We start from the raw sequence: 1,135 nt of genomic DNA on the forward strand, positions 1-1,135 counted from the left end.
CGACCGTGGACCTACGAATAGACTTTGAAACGGACACAGTTATTCCAGAAAAGACATCGGCTTATTGTTTAATACTACATGACCAGATTATAACTTACAATCCGTTTAGTGGAGATGTTAGAAAATTGTAAACCTTGTAAATATCGTATTATTATTTTTATATACCTTTTAAATATCTTATAATTATTTTTATACCTTGTAAATATTACCTTATATCCTAATAAATAAAAAAAAAAAACTTGTTTCAAGTATCACGCTTGTTTTTATTTTACACAAAATTATTAAACAATATTATTCAAACAGTTTGCGTTTAGCGTTCCGCTTATTTAATTTTTTCGTGGGCTCGCCGCCTGTGAAGTCGAGAATAGATGGCGAGTGGTTGAAAGACGTCGGACCGTCGTTCTCATCAACTGCGGGGCTCGTTGGTGAAGATTCAATATATTGCGGCGCTGTATACCACGAGGGGGGCTGTGCAAAATTGTTTGAATCAAACGATACGGGAAGAGGGTCTATGATCGTCGTCGGTAGACTGCCAGAATCATCAATAGGCTAAACAAATAATTATTTGTTAATATATATTCATCTTAAAAATTAAATGTGAAATTTACCAATGGTTTTGTTTTCCGAGCTGGTGCCCATGTTGCCTGTGTTAAAAATTCATCGATACCACGTTCCTCGTCAGCTACCTAAATAATTATTATAATTATTAATTGTATCATTTTTTTAACTTATAAATTATAAATTACCCTTGCTTGTGAAAGGTCTTCGTGCATTGGAGACATACTCGAATATCTCGGGGGTGAAATGAGCCTCATTTCAGATTCGGTGAATAACTATAAAATAATAATTATACATTAAATATTTTTAAAAGTGATATAATTTATAGATTTACTTCTGGTGACAATTCTCCATTCCATCGTTGCGCCCATTGTTCAGCATAAATGGGATTAAGCATACATTTTGAGTTGACTGATGAGATTGACATCATTTTTTGGAATTTTTGAAATTACACTTTCGTCGTGTAAAGTTTTGATAAATGCGATCATTTCTTCAGGTGTTTTCGGTGGTGAATCAACTTTGAAAAATTCTACATTGATATAGTTTAAAAACATTTCAAATTGCTTTGAGACAGCTG

At 33.0% G+C, this 1,135-nt stretch overlaps 1 protein-coding gene across 1 annotated transcript; it reads right to left on the reverse strand.

The window, feature by feature from the left end:
* Positions 1 to 291: 291 nt before the first annotated feature.
* On the reverse strand, positions 292 to 988 carry LOC132932852 (uncharacterized). Its single transcript, XM_060999204.1, has 4 exons — positions 893 to 988; positions 747 to 833; positions 609 to 686; positions 292 to 549 (listed from the first exon to the last, which is right to left on the reverse strand). Exons 1-4 carry the CDS (start codon positions 986 to 988, stop codon positions 292 to 294), a joined length of 519 nt encoding a protein of 172 aa, XP_060855187.1.
* Between the last annotated feature and the right edge of the window lie 147 nt (positions 989 to 1,135).

Source organism: Metopolophium dirhodum, chromosome 1, assembly GCF_019925205.1.
Source record: "Metopolophium dirhodum isolate CAU chromosome 1, ASM1992520v1, whole genome shotgun sequence".
NCBI lineage: Eukaryota > Metazoa > Arthropoda > Insecta > Hemiptera > Aphididae > Metopolophium > Metopolophium dirhodum.